The sequence below is a fragment of the Ursus americanus genome, chromosome 26, assembly GCF_024610735.1.
Source record: "Ursus americanus isolate L20-20 chromosome 26, mUrsAme1.1.p, whole genome shotgun sequence".
In the NCBI taxonomy this organism is placed as follows: Eukaryota; Metazoa; Chordata; class Mammalia; order Carnivora; family Ursidae; genus Ursus; species Ursus americanus.
The window spans coordinates 36844858-36858022 of record NC_142152.1 but is presented as its reverse complement, the minus strand read 5'-3'; the positions used below and the strand labels follow the sequence as shown (position 1 = coordinate 36858022).

At 54.1% G+C, this 13165-nt stretch overlaps 1 protein-coding gene across 3 annotated transcripts in view; it reads left to right on the top strand.

The window, feature by feature from the left end:
- Positions 1-11589: 11589 nt before the first annotated feature.
- Positions 11590-13165, top strand: part of CLMN (calmin) — a 115605-nt gene continuing 114029 nt past the window's right edge. For 2 of the 3 annotated variants that reach the window (XM_045815798.2, XM_045815800.2), the window contains exon 1: positions 11591-11749. In XM_045815798.2, coding sequence (XP_045671754.1) covers positions 11668-11749 — 82 coding nt within the window. In that variant the 5' untranslated portion in view covers positions 11591-11667. Of the gene's footprint in view, positions 11750-13165 lie in introns of all 3 variants that reach the window. The other variant, XM_087856208.1, reaches the window with a different exon arrangement.

Genomic DNA, 13165 nt, shown 5'->3' with positions numbered 1-13165 from the left:
TCTCCTGAGTGGCTGGCCTCTGTCACCTCCCAGGACCAGAGATCCCCCTGACAAAGATCTCTGGTGGCAAGTAGAGCCCACTTGTTTATACAAGGTTATGGGTCAGGAGTAGGGTTACAGATTTTTCTGGTACTGAGGCCTCACCTAGAAACTCTGGGAAACATGATAAGCCCTCCCGAGCCATCTTTTCCTGCGTGCTATTTCGCGCCTGTGAGCATTTCCAGCAACCCAGCAGGTGAAGTACACGCAAAATGCAACTTGTCAAAGCAGGGAAGTTGGACGTTTGAATGGAGGCCCAGGTCCCTTGGGCTGCAGGGTCTCTGCCCAGCCTCTTCCCCAAAGATTCCCTGAGGCTGGGGGGAGACTGGGTGGGCTTCTAGCAAGCAAGGCGTGGAGAAGGAGAAAGGTCGTACGGAGCCCATCGGTCTTGCTTAAGTTCCATGGAAAGCTTCGTGCAAGTCGACCTGATACTATTATATCTTATGGAGCAAAAAACAAGGTATCGATAAGAAGATTCATTCTATGGTCACAGCTGAACACCCATGCCGGCCATGGAGCCAAGCTGGGGTGGAGGGGGTGGGGATGGAAGAAGTCCGATGCAGGAGATGTGCCTGGATTCCTTTGTTCACTCATTTTCCCCAACCAGTTTTAATTGGGGGAAACTCCCAAGTACCAGGCAGTGTTCTAAGTGTTGAAATCCAGTGATGAGCGGGACGGACCAGATCCCTGCCCCCACGGAGCCGTGCCTCCGGGGTGCAGCAACAGGGGAAGGGAGGGGAGGGAAGGAACAGAAGCAAGTAAGACAGACCAGCTTGTGAGAAGTGCTAATAAGGAAAGGCCGAGGCTGGTGGGAGAGTAACTGGCGCTTCTTAAAATTGCAGGTAAATGCACGTGGATGGCACAGGTACAGAGATACGCGTATACAGGATCCGGTGTTACTGAGGAAACGGGGCAGGAAGAACTCCCGGACAGTAAGTACCAGTTACTCCTATTACGTGGCAGAAGCTGTATCGAGTGCCTGGTGTGTGCTTGTTGTATCAGGAGGGAAACTTGATTGTCCTACTGCGTAGATGAGGAAAACTGCGGTTTCAGAGACGTTGAGGCTCCTGCTTAAGGTCACACAGCAACGTGAGGCCAGGTGAGGGTGGACCCCAGGCTAGGGTGTCCCAAGGGGTATAGGATGTCCGGGCTCACTGTCCTTGTAGAGGGGGTGAGGTCTGAGTGGAGTCCTTTCTTCTGAAGATTTCTTTCTTTATGTTGAGAGAGGGGGAGAGAGAGACAGCGAGCACAAGCAGGAGAGGCAGAGGAAGCGAGTGAGAGAATCCCAAGCAGACTCTGTGCTCAGCACAGAGCCCGAGCTGGGACTCGATCTCAGGACCCTGGGATCACTAGCTTGAGCCGAAACCAAGAGCTGGACGCCTAACCGACTGTGCCACCCAGGTGCCCCCTCCGAGTGGAGTCCGGAGAGAGAAGTCGGGGTTTACCTGGAGGGGGGTGGTGGAGGGGGAGGGAAGGGCAGCAGAGGGCGAGTCAAGTGAGCCAGGAGGCTGAGTGTGAAGCCACCTGGTGTGACTGGAGGGGGAGCTCGGTGGTACCAGGGAACGGAGAGATAAGGCTGGAGGGTCGGGCCTTGTCCTCCTGGTCCTGAGCAGGAGCCGTGGAGGGTACAAAGCAAGGGAGGGACACGTGTAGGCCCCTTCTGATGATCTCAACCACTTGTGCCCGATTTCCCATTGGCCTGCGGTTCCCCAGCTACAGGCCGCGCACTCAGACAGCACAACCTGGGTTCAAATCCCAGCCCCACCGCCTCCTCCCTGGGAGGCCTCTGTCAAGGGACTTACCCTCTGTATCCTAGGGTCCCAGTGAGGTTTTTTTAAAATAGACTGATGTTTTAAAAGCAGTTTTAGGTTCATGGCAAAATGAAGCAGGAAGCAGAGATCCCCCATATGCCCCCTGCCCCCCTCCGCACACACAGCCTCCCCCCATCAACGTCCCCCATCAGAGGGGTGAGTTTCTTATACTCAGTGAAACTGCATCCACACCTTGTCACCGAAGTCTGTAGTTTACATTCGGGCTCACCCTTGGCGTCGTACATTCTGTGTTTTGACAAAGGTGTAACGACACGGGTCCACCATCGCGGAGCAAACAGAATGACGTCACTGTCCTGACCATCCTCTGTGCTCTGCCTGTTCATCCCTCCTCACCAGGAACCCTTATCAACCGCTCATCTGTTTACTGTCTACGTAGTTTTGCCTTTTCCAGAATGTTACACAGTTGAAACCCACAGTAGGCAGTCTTTCCAGATTTAAGATTCCCCCGTGGCTTTTTATGGATTGATACCACTTTCCTTTCCTTTTCTTTTTTTCCACCGAATAGTATTCCGTTGTATAGGCATACCACAGTTGATTCATTCCCTGACCATGGCAGGTTTTCAACAAGGCAACACATGAATGGCATCGAGAACTGTTCCTACCACGTGGTAGGCTCACGGCAAGGACCGCTTGCTGTCCTTTGGGGCATCTGATAAGCACCCTGAAGGCCCATGTTGCTTTAAGGCAAGGGCAACCCTCTTCCAAAATCAGGACCCCTAATGAAGGCAGGACCCCACATGAAGACAGGGTCCCCAGGTCTCCAGTGGTCTCAGAGCCTATTCAGTGGTGACGAGGGTCCCGTTGGAGCTGTGGTGTGAGGTATGAGGCCCCGGGGCCCTCCCGGATCCTTGAACTTAGTTTACAGAGAAAGGAAGGGCTTGTGTGGCCTTGGTCATGGACCACATTTCCTGCATACAACTCCTTTTACCAATGAGAAAGCATTTGCAACATCTCCTACCGTAATTAGCCAAGCCCTTTGGTGCCAGTGTAGCAAAGCTGTATTTGAAGCTCTCTGTGCCATGGGGTGGGATTCACGATTGCGTTACTTCAAACAGCAGCCCCTAGGATGTAGGTTACAGTTAACTAGCCACCCACACTCACCCTGCAGTTTCCACTGAAGCACCCTTCTAAAGATGGTCACAGACATGTGACGAAGGCTTATTATGGGCTGCTTCTCAGCCACTCCCCTTCCTTCCTGGGGCTCGGGAACCGGCCTTCTCAGTAACTAGTCTCATTCCCTTGGGTTGGTCACAGATCCGGCTGGAAGCTGGCTGTGGAGGTGGGAAGGGGGGTTGGGAAGGCAGTAAGGAAGGACAGGCTGTGACAAAAAGGACGCTGGCCTCAATTGGGAGCCCCAGGCTGCCCTAATTTGCAGTATAGGATTGGAAGTCCCTTCGTCTCTTGAGAATCGGGCTCATCTCTTCTCTGAGCCCGTGGGCTGGGCTCGTCCTGACCTTCCTTGGACACTGTGGCCATTGCCCACAGGAGCATTGCCCTGGCAGCTGTCGGTCTGCCCTGGGGCCCGATCATTCCAGGACAGCCCTGTGCTAGCCAGGAGAAGGCAGGTTCCTCCTTGTCCCCTTGGTTCCCCTCCATCTGCTATTGCCCAGAGGTCAGAACCCCGGATCCTCCAGCTCCAGCATCCATGAGGGCAAATCCTAGATTTCATATGGGGCTGGTGGGGTGTTCCCTTGCAACTGTGAAGGAACATGTGTTCACGACACTGTGGGCATTGAATGCCAGGGACAACCTTGGGCCACACAGACACCCAGGAGGAGGGGATGGAGGGGAAGCTTGCTGGAGTGGGATGGGTGAACTTTGAGCTGCCCATGGAAGGATCCAAGGGCTGAGCTAGCAGAAGAAAGAAGGTAGGAGAGCAGCCTAGTGGGAGGAACAGGGGGAGCTAAGATGAAAAAGCTAAAATAGGACTAGTGAATTTGGGGGGTGGTGGAGGATATGGGGGTACCTAGCCTCCCAGAGATGGCCCTGTCTGTCTTCCACCAAAGAAGTGCCACCATTTTTCTAGGACTTCTCCCACCTTCTCTCTTTTCCTCCTCCCCTTCTTTTTTCTTCTCTTCTTTAGACTTTCTTCATCAAATATTTTATTAGTACCCATCACATCCCAGCCACTGTTCTGGGCATGAGCTGCATGCCTCAGCCCTTGTACGAAGAGTTATAGAGAAGTGAAGGAGGAAGATGATGAACGACCCGCATTACAGTCAGTTACAGGGGGGCCATGGAGGGAAATCTCAGGGAGGGGTAACAGGGAAGTTGTTCTCTGCAAGGAGTTGGGGAGGGCAGCAGGGGTGGAATGTTTAGAGGACATAGCCATAAGAATTGCTCCTATCCAGAGATAGAGTTCATTTCTTTGGCTCTTGAATCTGGGCTTGGCTGTGTACTCACTTTGGCTGATGGACATTAACAAATGTGACACAAGCAGAGGCTTCAAGGAGCTTGAGCACTGAGGCTGGCCCTCTGTGATGGGCCGTGGAATCCTGAGCCCATGACGTGACAAGCCCAACTAGCCTGCTGGAGAGGCCCCATGGAGGAGGATCGAGGTGCCCCCACCGACACTGGACCAGCTGTCACACATGTGAGCCCATCCTAGAGCCATCCGGCCCAGCCAAGGTGCAGAGACATGAGCAAACCCAGATGAGACTCCCACAAGATCCCCCCCCCCCAAACTGGCAACCATAGAGTCACCGGCCAGTTAATGACTGTTGCTGTAAGGCACTGCGTTTCCGGGTGGTCTGTTACACAGCCAAGACTGACTGATACAACAGGAAAAGGATTCCCCCAACAAAGGAAGACCTGAGCTAGACCTGAACAACGGGCAGGAGTTCACCAGGGAAAGGCTAAGAGAGGGGGGAGAATTCCAGGTGGAGCAAAGGGTGAGTGCAATTGGCAGGAGGCAGAACTGCGCTTTTATTTTGTAACACTTTATTAAACGTACCCAGAAAAAATGCACAAATTGGTGGGCTGGCCATGTAAGGAGTAAACACAGTGTAACCAGACCCATATAAGAAACCAGACATGACCGGCACCCCAGGGGACCCCCTTCTGCCCCTTCCCAGGACCACCTTCCTCCCAGGCTGACCACCCCTGACTTGTATCACCACAGAGAAGAGTGGTTTTGAACTTCATCGACTGTTCTTGAACTTTTTACTGGTGGAATCCTATAGGACCCATTCTTCTGTGCCTGGCTGCTTCTGTTCCACGCCATGGCTCTGAGACTCATCCACGTTGTTCTTTCATCCTCATGATGAATTCCATTATCCATCCATTCTCCTCCTGGTTGACATTTGGGTTATTTTAGCTACTAAGAAGAAACCTGCTATGAATGCTTTTGGACACATATTTTGGGGGATCTATGTGCTTTTGTGTTCAGTATAGACCAGCAACAGAGTTGCTGGGGCGTGAAGCTTGCATATAGAGCAATTCTTTTGAGGAAGTGAAAGGAACAGGTGGATTGCACAGGGCAGGGTTGCTTTATAGAAAGAGTGAGACCCTGCGGAGCACTGCAGACATAGGAAAGTGAATGTCGGACCCTAGCTACGAGCATGGATTTGGAGAGATCACCGAAAACGGACAGGACTTGCTGGCTTGGATAAGACTTCTGCCCTTTCTCCTTTGGAATCTGCATGTTCAAACCCAGCATTTCACAGAAACCTAAGAACTGGCCCTGCAGAGGGCAAAGGAGAGAGTATTTTTGTTCCTGCCCTGCCAGCAAAAACATGCTGCTGTGGTCTTGTTTCCTTTAGGCCAACAATGGGCTGGACTTTTTTTTTTTTTTTTTTTACAGTGAATGTCCAACATGAATGGTTCCACTTAGTGACCTGGGCTCCTTCCAAAAGGTCAACGGTTACTGACGTGAAGCCAAAAGTTCAGACTCGGTTTCTGCACAATATGTGGGGTCAAGTCCCTTCTCTGTTAACCTACGACCTGTGTGACCTTGGGGCTATTACTGAACTTCTTTTTATCCTTAGTTTCCATCAATAAAGAGGATGATAGGACCTCCTTCAAAGGGTTGTGGGATTAAATGAGATAAGGCAAAGCACTTGACACAACCGTTGGCAAATTGTGAGCTCTCGGCAACTGTAAGCTGCGTAGCAGAGAAGAGATAGACAATACCTTTGTTGAGATCTTGCTTGTGCGGGGAACGTGGGCGTGAGGGGCTGGCCCAGGGATTTTCTTTTCACCAAACGTTGGCTTTTAAATCCCCCTTTTAGGGATTATCATCAACAAAGTTTGTTTTTGATTCCAAAATGTTAAAAAATTATATATGTTTCTGCAGTGTTGTTGCAAACAACACTATGGGGTGTTTTTCTCTGTCCATAACACCCTCCCTCTCCCCACATCTCCGCATGGCCAACATCTCTCATGTTCCATTTGCTTTACTGGAAAATCAACTGTCCTTAAATAGTGTTCTAATGCCTGAAAAAAAAATTAGCAGCACTGTCTCCAGGGAAGCAGCCTTTGACTATTCAAACCTGGAAGAAATGAAGGGTTTTATTTGTGGAAATTGGGACATCCGGTGCTGTCTACTTAGGGAAGCAGGGTTTTTTTTTTTTAACCACCCATCAACACCTACACATACCCCCAAAATTAATAAAATCCCAGAGAACACATTAATATTTTACATTACAGGTAATCTCCCAAGTTCAGGGGCAATTTTTCTTCTGAGTGTGGTTCATTTTATGCCATAGAAATGATCTGAATCTTACTGAAGAATCTGGAATAATGAAAAATCTTACAGAAGCATCTCTTCTCTCTTTGCGTATCTTGGATCTTACAACAATCCTGCGCAGATAGGGACTCTGGGCCCCATCTTACAGATGAAAGCACAGAGGCCCAGAGACGTTAAGAACTTGCCTGAGGTCACACAGCTCAGACCATTACTGTCTGCCCACGGTCCACTGCCCTACACACCTTCCCTCCTTTTTGCTTGAGCCTGATTCCTTCCATGTCTCAGCATCTCTCTCTACCACCAGCCTTTGCGTCGCGTCCTGCAGGATTCCTGGGGGCAGGTAGCAATCAAGGGGGAATATTTAGCAGGAAAAAATCAGCAGACAGGTAGACACCTGGCATTCCTAAGGCACAGAGGAGACCCTCTTTTGGGGAGCCCAGGGCTCAAAAAGTTTTAAGAATTATTGCTCGGAGGAGTTTCAATATAATTTGTTTACTCACACTCCTGAGCTCCTGACCACACCTCTGACCCTCCCTCCACACCACAACGAAGGGGACAAGCTGACCCGTTTTAGTCCTCTGAAGGGTTCTCCTGTGACAAAGTCCAAACCCCTGAGCGGGTTCCCCCTCCTCGCAGGCAGATTCTGGGTCATGTCTACTGTTGGGTCCTAGTGCAGGGCCAGGCCATGAGTAGATACTCGACCAACGTTTGTTAAGTGAATAAATGAACCTGGGGGTGTTCACACTACAGGGCAGCCTTGTGACATCATAATGCAGACCCCCCCACCCAGGAAGCGGTCTTGGTCTTTTTGAAGAATCGTCATTGGTGAATCTAGCTAGGATCTTAACTAGACTTAATGAAATCCCCACCAGTTTTGTTTTTTTTTTAAGATTTTATTTATTCATTTGAGAGACAGAGAGAGAGAGATAGCGAGAGAAAGCAGGAGCAGGGAGGAGAGAGAGAAGCAGACTCCCCGCTGAGCAGGAAGCCTGATTGGGGGCTCGATCCCAGGACCCTGAGATCATGACCTGAGCTGAAGGCAGACGCTTAACCGACTGAGCCACCCAGGCGCCCCTCCCCAACAATTTTTGCATGCTGATGAGCTAATTAAAAATGTCAAGTAAACAGGACAATACAGAAGTACATATGACTAATACCAAATCACTAAGTGTTTGGTCCACAGCATAAGTCCCGCCGCACTTGGGATGGATATGGGCAGGCAGTGAGAAGCACAGTTCGAAGTCTGCTTTTGCCTCACTCTGTGACCTCGGGCAGGTGTCTGAGCAGCTTTAAGCCCCACCTAGAAATGGACCTGCTTTGTCGGCCTCATGAGATGAATGTGAAGACCGGCTGAGCACTGGCCGAAGGGCTGTCCACACCCCAAGTGCCATGCACAAATACGGGATCGTGACAATGACCAGAGCAGGCAGCTTCCCTCTGGCTGGGACCCTCACCACACCCCTCTCCTGCAAGGGGCTGGGGGGTACACTGGGCTTATCTTAGTTGTTCTTATTTTTCCCAAAGGGGGTCTGGGATGTGGACGTGCAAACCCTCCGTCCAGATCATCTGCGGAAGTCATCCGTCCCCATGAACAGAGGCAGGTGTTTCAGAGGATCTTACATAGGGAGGGATGTTGGACTTGATCTCTGAGGTCCTATCCAGGGAGTCTTTGAGATTCTCTGATTCCACGTCCTTTCCCTTGGCAGCAGTCGGTTGTAAACAATGGCACAGATTCCAGTGGAATTGGGAAATTTCTAGAAAATCCCTTTCTGGAAACTCCCGGGAAGCCAAGCCTTCAGGCAGAGTACTTTTCCTTCCCAAAAATAAAAGTACGAAAGATAAATAGGACTCTTAATTCAGGCAAGAGGGCAAATAGCCTGAATCCCCATGGAAGTCGCATGCCCTTCTCTCCCCGCCAGGCTTCTACACACCCAAAGAAAGTACAGCGTGGCCCTCGCTTGGGGCCTAACTTTACCCATGGCAGTCGGCAAACATTATTTTGACCGCCTCTTGGGCGCAGGACATGGGGATTAACTATTTGTCCTTTGGTCCTTGCTCTGTGAGTTCAGGCCTATGATGAGCCATTCATTCTCATCAGCCACTCAATGTCGAGGCCTCTCTCTGTGCCAGGCACTGGGCTAAGTGCTCAGATAGACAAATCCATGAGAGCCTTGTCCTCAAGCACTTCAGCTTCTGCGGGAAACCATCGAGAACACATCACGTAACGTGTTAAGATAGGGGTTCATGGGCTGCCACGAGCTTGCACTGAATATTATGGGAATTATAGAAGGTGGGTCCTCAGCTGGGCTTAGGGCATTTGGAGGGGCTTCTCTTGAGAGAATGTGAGTTAGCAGTGCTGTGCTAGGTAAAGGGGAAGTGCAGGGAACAGGGGAGGGGAAGGGCATTGCAAAGGGAACAGAGTGAGCAAAGGCCTAGAGGTGACTGGGGTGTGGCCAGGACCTGGAATTCCACATCCTGGGTGGAAAAGCATAAAACCAGGATTGATGGGCAAGGAGGTGGCACAGGGACCAGTCCGGGAGGGCCAAAGTTCATGGAGAATGAAGGAAAGAGGCATGATAATGACACAGTAGCTCGGTGACTATTCAAGGGCCTGTTAGGGGCTAGCCTTGTGCTTCGTGGCAGCTCACGTTCCTACACCATCTTGAAAAGCACCTAAAATTCTCTACACCTTGGTACAAAGAATTTCTGTACACCAACATTTAGTATACAGCTGGTGCTCAATCAATGGTGATCACGGCCCCTCTCGGCCAGGGAGTTGTTACTGCCTACACAGTGTTTCTCGAACGATGCAGCCTTCCATTCACGGGACAGACATCTTTGTATCCTGGAAAAGGGCCCATCCCTGCAGCTGACATCCTCCCACCTCATTGTTTAAAGCCTTCTGCTCCCTGAGACCCTGCTCTTGATGGAGAAGAAGCCTGATTTTCTTGGCTCTTTGCTTTGTAAAGAAAATGATTTTCAGCCTCACTCCCCTCTCCACAGCACTTATGAAAAATAAACTGGTGAAAAACGGGAGTTGGCGAGCAGATGGGGCAAAATGAAGTGATGCCCGCTACTAGCACCCCGCTCCGGACGACACAGCAGCAGACCTTGCTCCTTGGAGTGTGACATGAACACGTGCTTTCAGACCCGGTCAGGGAGAAGGCAGCTCCTGCCTCGAGCCCCCAGGCCTGGAGCCCGGCACCCAGGAGCCCCCTTTGGCTCCACTGGCCTCCACTGGGCGTCTCAGCCAGCAAAGAGCTTGGAAATACAGGGTCTTGAGAGGTTGAAGGAGAACCTGTTGGTTTTCTGCCTGATTATAAAAATATGTGCTCATGGTGAGAAACTTGGCAAACAGAACAAGAAGAAAGAAAAAGCAATCCAGAGCTTTGCACCCTGACATTATATTCCTGTTTATCCTCTGGTTAAACTTGCCCACTGCTATGGTCAGCTCACTGGGCCGCAGTGTCCGGTCCCTGATTATGCCCCTGGCATCTAGAAACAGGCCGGGCGGGACACAGGACGCCACCCCCGGCCTCCGTCCACTGACCCTGCCCAAATCACTTGAGAAGTGGTGGCTCCCTTCATCCTCTGGGTTCAGCAACGAGGTCGGTCCCCCGGAGATCTCCCTGGACCCCTTCCCCATCTCTACTACCTACCCCCCCCCCCGTGGATTTTCTCTGTTCTGGAAGTCACTTCCGTTTACATTGTTTCTTGGTTGTTGCCCCCGCCCCCTTCCCCAGGAGTCTGAGTCTGAGGGTCGATTCACTCACGTGAAGGCCCCACCTCAAGAGCACAGGGTCTGTTTACCAGTGGAGGCTGCGTAGTTATTAATTAATGAAGTAGCCCATCCACCTGGGTTCCTAGCAGCTCAGAAGCACCAACGCGCCAATGAGGAGCATAACCTACATTGAAATGTTCCTGGTGGGAGATCTGCCCGCAATTTTTTTTCTCTTGAATACCCCATCTATGAGCCATCCCTTTGTGTGTTGGGGGGGGGCGCTCCTGTCCCAGCACTCAGAAAAGGGTCAAAGTACTGAGCCAGGGGCTTGGATCTCATGCCCCTAACTCATTCTTCCGCCTTGGGTAAATTCCTAGATCCCAGGACCTCACTTTTTCCGTGTTTGTGAAACCAGTTAAGAACTTTGTCTGATGTAGTAGTGAGCCCAAACAAGGTAAGACCCTGCGCCTCTCAAGAGTTAAAAGCAACAGTGAAGAACACCCCCAACACACACACACACCCCCGAAGGAAGGCCCATACTCATTTCAGTAAAGCCACAGAGAGGGTCACTTGGAGAGTCAGTGGCCCAGGACTGCACGGGGTGGGGGTGCAGAATCTGGGGTCATCTCTGGACGGGATCCCCAGGGAAAAGGTTTCCAATATCCAAACCCAGGAAAGAAGTCCTTCTCGCTATGGCTCCCCAATCTGGAGGGAGATGAGAGAGAGTCTCCCAACTCCATCTCTGCATTCCTTCCCCCCTACCCAGGTCCTCGCCGCTCCCCCATGTGCCCACAGGGGCGCCTGGCCTGGGCGCGGGTCCCTCCCCTCCGCGGGGGTGGCCTCTCAGAATCGTGCGGAGGCAGGGGATCTGAGGTGGAGGGGTGTCTGCGGGGGTCGTACCCGGGACAGGGGTGCGTGGAGGCGCCCGGAGCTGGGTGGGAGGAGGGCCCTCCCGGACCCGGCGCTGGGACCCGCGGGCTCACCCCGGCTGGCGTCGCCCCGCCCACCGTCCCCTGAGACATCACAATCTGGGGGCCTGGACCCCGCGCCTCATCACCGTCGGTTTGCAACCAAACAATCCACCCAACAAACGCCCCCGGGGGAAAAAAGAGAAACCGGCCGGAGCCCAGCCTCCCTCCCCCCGCCCCGCCCCTCGCCCCCCGGGGCCCCCGCCCCCGGATGGGGGAGTGAGCTCCAGCCGGGCGCCCCGCACCCGCCGCCCCGCGCCCGCCCGCTGCCCGCCCGCGGCGGGGGCGGCCCAACCGCGCGCCCGCCCCGCCCGCCGCCGCCCGCCGCCGCCGCTCCGGCTCCGCGGCGCCCTCGCCCGCCAGGCTCTCCGCCCGCCGCCCGCGCCCGGCCCCGGCGCCCCGGCCCGCCGCCCGCGCTTCATGGCTGCGCACGAGTGGGACTGGTTCCAGCGCGAGGAGCTCATCGGGCAGATCAGCGACATCCGCGTCCAGAACCTGCAAGGTAAGGCGCCCCAGCCCCCCGGGGAGGGACGCCCGGTCGGGTGGCCCCGGGAGCCCCGGCGCCGCTCCCGCCCGGACAGCGCCGCCCCGCGCCGCCCCCTGGCCCCGCCTGACCCCGCTCGGGTCGCCGGCCTGCGGTGGGGGGGCGGGGAAGGGGGCTGAGAAGGCGGCCCCCCGAGCCCCAGCCGGCGGCCCGGCCAGATTCGCCGTCGCCCAGGGGGTGGGGCGGCACGTGTGTGTGTGTGTGTGTGTGTGTGTGTGTGTGTGTGTGTGTGTGTGTGTGTTGGGGGGGTCCCGCTTTCTTTAGAGGGGACGTCACGACTCTCCTGCAGCCACTGCTGCGAGTTTGGCCAAGTTTGAACGTGTGGGCTCTTGGGGGCAGTGGCCCAGGTCAGGGAGGGAGGAGAAAGTGCGACTGCGTGTGTGTGTGTGTGTGTGTGTGTGTGTGTGTGTGTGTGTGTTTGCGCGCGCGTGTGCGCGCTGGTGAGCTTGCACACCTCCCGAGTACCTCTGAGGCTAGGGGAATGGAGTGGGGGGCGGCGCCTGAGGGGCTGGGCTGGGGACCGGCGGCCGGGGCGCGGATCCCGGAGGCTGGGAGGGCTCAGGCCGGGCCAGCCACTTGCCGCAGGGAGCAGCCCCTGCGCTGGCCCCGGGGCTCCACTGGGGAGGGGGCGGCAGGCCCCGCTCGCCGGACGCGAGACACTGGGACGGACGGGCGGCTACCTTGAAACAAGGTGAAAGAGAAACTCGGGAGGCCAGCGCGTCTGACCAGGGCTAGGGTTGGCTCCCGCCACACACGAAGTGTATTAACCTTTCAAGAGTTTATTCATTGTGGAAACTTGGAAAGCACAACAATATTTACAGGGAAAAAGTCACCCACAAGCACCGTCTAACCCACCCACCCAAAGAAAGCTGCTTGTCCCGAAGGTGTATTTCTAGCCTCTCTCTTTTCCTACGTGGGCTTTGCAGGACTAGACAGAGTCCCACTTCCGGCCTCTCTCCAGGCACGGAGACCTCGCTGGCCAGGGGAAGTTTCTTGAGCAGTTTCCTGGGCAGGCTGGGGTTTCTAGAGATTCCAAGGTTGGGGGCACTGCATAGAGAGCTGGGAGACCCCGACAGAGAGAGAGATGGTGGGGTGGTGGGTGCCCTCCTACTGAGTACCTGCCTTTCCTGCTGGAGGGGAGGGAGTCCCAGCGGGGAGGGAGGGTGCAGTGGGGGGTGGGGAGGGTGGGGGTGGCCAGGCAGTCAAGTTTAAATATTATACCTGAGAGACTGTTTCCTGATAGTCCATGCAGGCCTGCTCCACCCCTAGGCTATGCAAGGACAGTGCAAGCAAAGGTGACCTCACATGGGGTGGGGGGAGCCTGGTTGCAGTGGACACTGGAAACTGAGTTTGCTCTGGGCTGCCCTGATGCCT